General features: G+C 35.0%; 1 protein-coding gene across 3 annotated transcripts in view; it reads right to left on the bottom strand.

The window, feature by feature from the left end:
* Positions 258-1,576, bottom strand: part of LOC107610284 (IQ domain-containing protein IQM5-like) — a 6,512-nt gene continuing 5,193 nt past the window's right edge. For all 3 annotated transcript variants that reach the window (XM_021108499.1, XM_021108498.1, XM_016312350.2), the window contains 5 exons: positions 1,435-1,523; positions 1,270-1,357; positions 944-1,177; positions 748-849; positions 258-635 (listed from right to left, as the gene is read on the bottom strand). In XM_021108499.1, the coding sequence (XP_020964158.1) occupies positions 372-635; positions 748-849; positions 944-1,177; positions 1,270-1,357; positions 1,435-1,523 (777 nt within the window). In that variant the 3' untranslated portion in view covers positions 258-371. The remainder of the gene's footprint in view (positions 636-747; positions 850-943; positions 1,178-1,269; positions 1,358-1,434; positions 1,524-1,576) is intronic.

Below are 1,576 nucleotides of genomic sequence, written 5' to 3'. Positions count from 1 at the left end.
GAGCTTTGTAATAGTTAGAGAGAGAGCCAAGCAAGTTTTGAAATTTGAAATGTGTGGAAGAAGAATTGAAAATGCAAAATCAAATCTCAACGGTAACCATATGTACCTATAATTTCAAAAATCAAAACTTTCTCCCCCTCTAACTTTTTATGGGCCTGGCCCAACCAAAAAAGCCCAGTGGAAATAAAGCCCAACAAGATATTCATATGTTCAAATTTTTTTTATTAAATAAAGTAAACTTAATTTAATGATAATAATGATACTAAAGTTGAATGTATTAATGATCAAATTGTCCAACCCTAAAGGTAGAATGAAAAATAATAAGGTCCATCTAAATTCTAACTATGGGAGTAGGGAGATACAAAAATTTATCATTCTATTCCCATGTAGACAAGTTTAGGGGAGAGGTGGAGTTTGAGAGTAGGTCTTGGAGATGCAATGGGTGCCATGCCAACAAATCTTCCAAGGTGCTCAAGTGCCATCACTTGCAGCTCTTTAGGGTACTCTGTCATGCAACCAATTCTTGGACCAACTCCAGTGCTCCACTTGCTTGCTTGTATTATTGCCGAGTTTTCATTTGTTGGCGACTCACTTGATCCCATTTCACTTGGCACGTCGTCGTCTACTGGATATTTCTGCATGTAATAAATATATCAAATCATTTAACGATTCTCGTCTATCCTTTTTACATGCATAAGATAACTTTACGTGAACAGTTGCGAATTAATTAATATTTTAGAATCACACCTTGACATTAGTCAAATCAACATGGTGAGCTTCCAAGAAATGTAAGAATTCCAAGAAATTCTTTGCTGTTGGACGGTAATGACCACTGTAAGGCCAAATAGCCTGAATATATAACATGTGATCGGATATCAATTAATTAATTTATGTAATAAGTATGTATAAGACATGAACCATAAATAATTCATTCAATTCATACATCAATGACTCCATTATGGGCAACTAATCTTCCAGAAGAAGTGGTAACAGCTCCAGCTAGAAAACTAGAATGTTGGAATTCTCCTTTCTTTTTCTGACCAACATACAAAACTCTTGATGGACTAAGAACAAAAATCCACTTAGACCCATCAGTGGTATGAACAGGTTTCTGGCTTTGCTTATAAACCAGTTTTCCTCCTTCCACAATCATCACCTCATATGCTTCCCTCTCCTCCTACAAATTAAATCATCATCATCAAACCCTTAATTATAATTCCATAAGGAATATAATATTAATATTCCCAATGATTTATCATGACAACTTACAGGTCCAAGGTAAGTAATTCGTTGCCTTTGCAAGTTCTTTCTTAAGCATATTTCAAGGTTAACTTCCTTGCCATCTCCAACATCCAGCCTTCAATTTTGAAATCATTATTATTATGAGATCCAAATTTAATTATCATATATAAGAATCAAGATTTAATTAATTACCAGTAAAAAAAGGGCTGGGAGCTCTTGCTCCAAAACCAGATGTTGTAATAAAAGTGCAAGTTGTGCCCGTAACGATGACGTGGATCAATCTGAAAAGGGGAGTACTAGGTAAACAATGACTTTGCTTGCATTGCAAGTAACC

Source organism: Arachis ipaensis, chromosome B08, assembly GCF_000816755.2.
Source record: "Arachis ipaensis cultivar K30076 chromosome B08, Araip1.1, whole genome shotgun sequence".
Lineage (NCBI taxonomy): Eukaryota > Viridiplantae > Streptophyta > Magnoliopsida > Fabales > Fabaceae > Arachis > Arachis ipaensis.
This window is presented reverse-complemented; position numbering and strand designations above follow the sequence as displayed.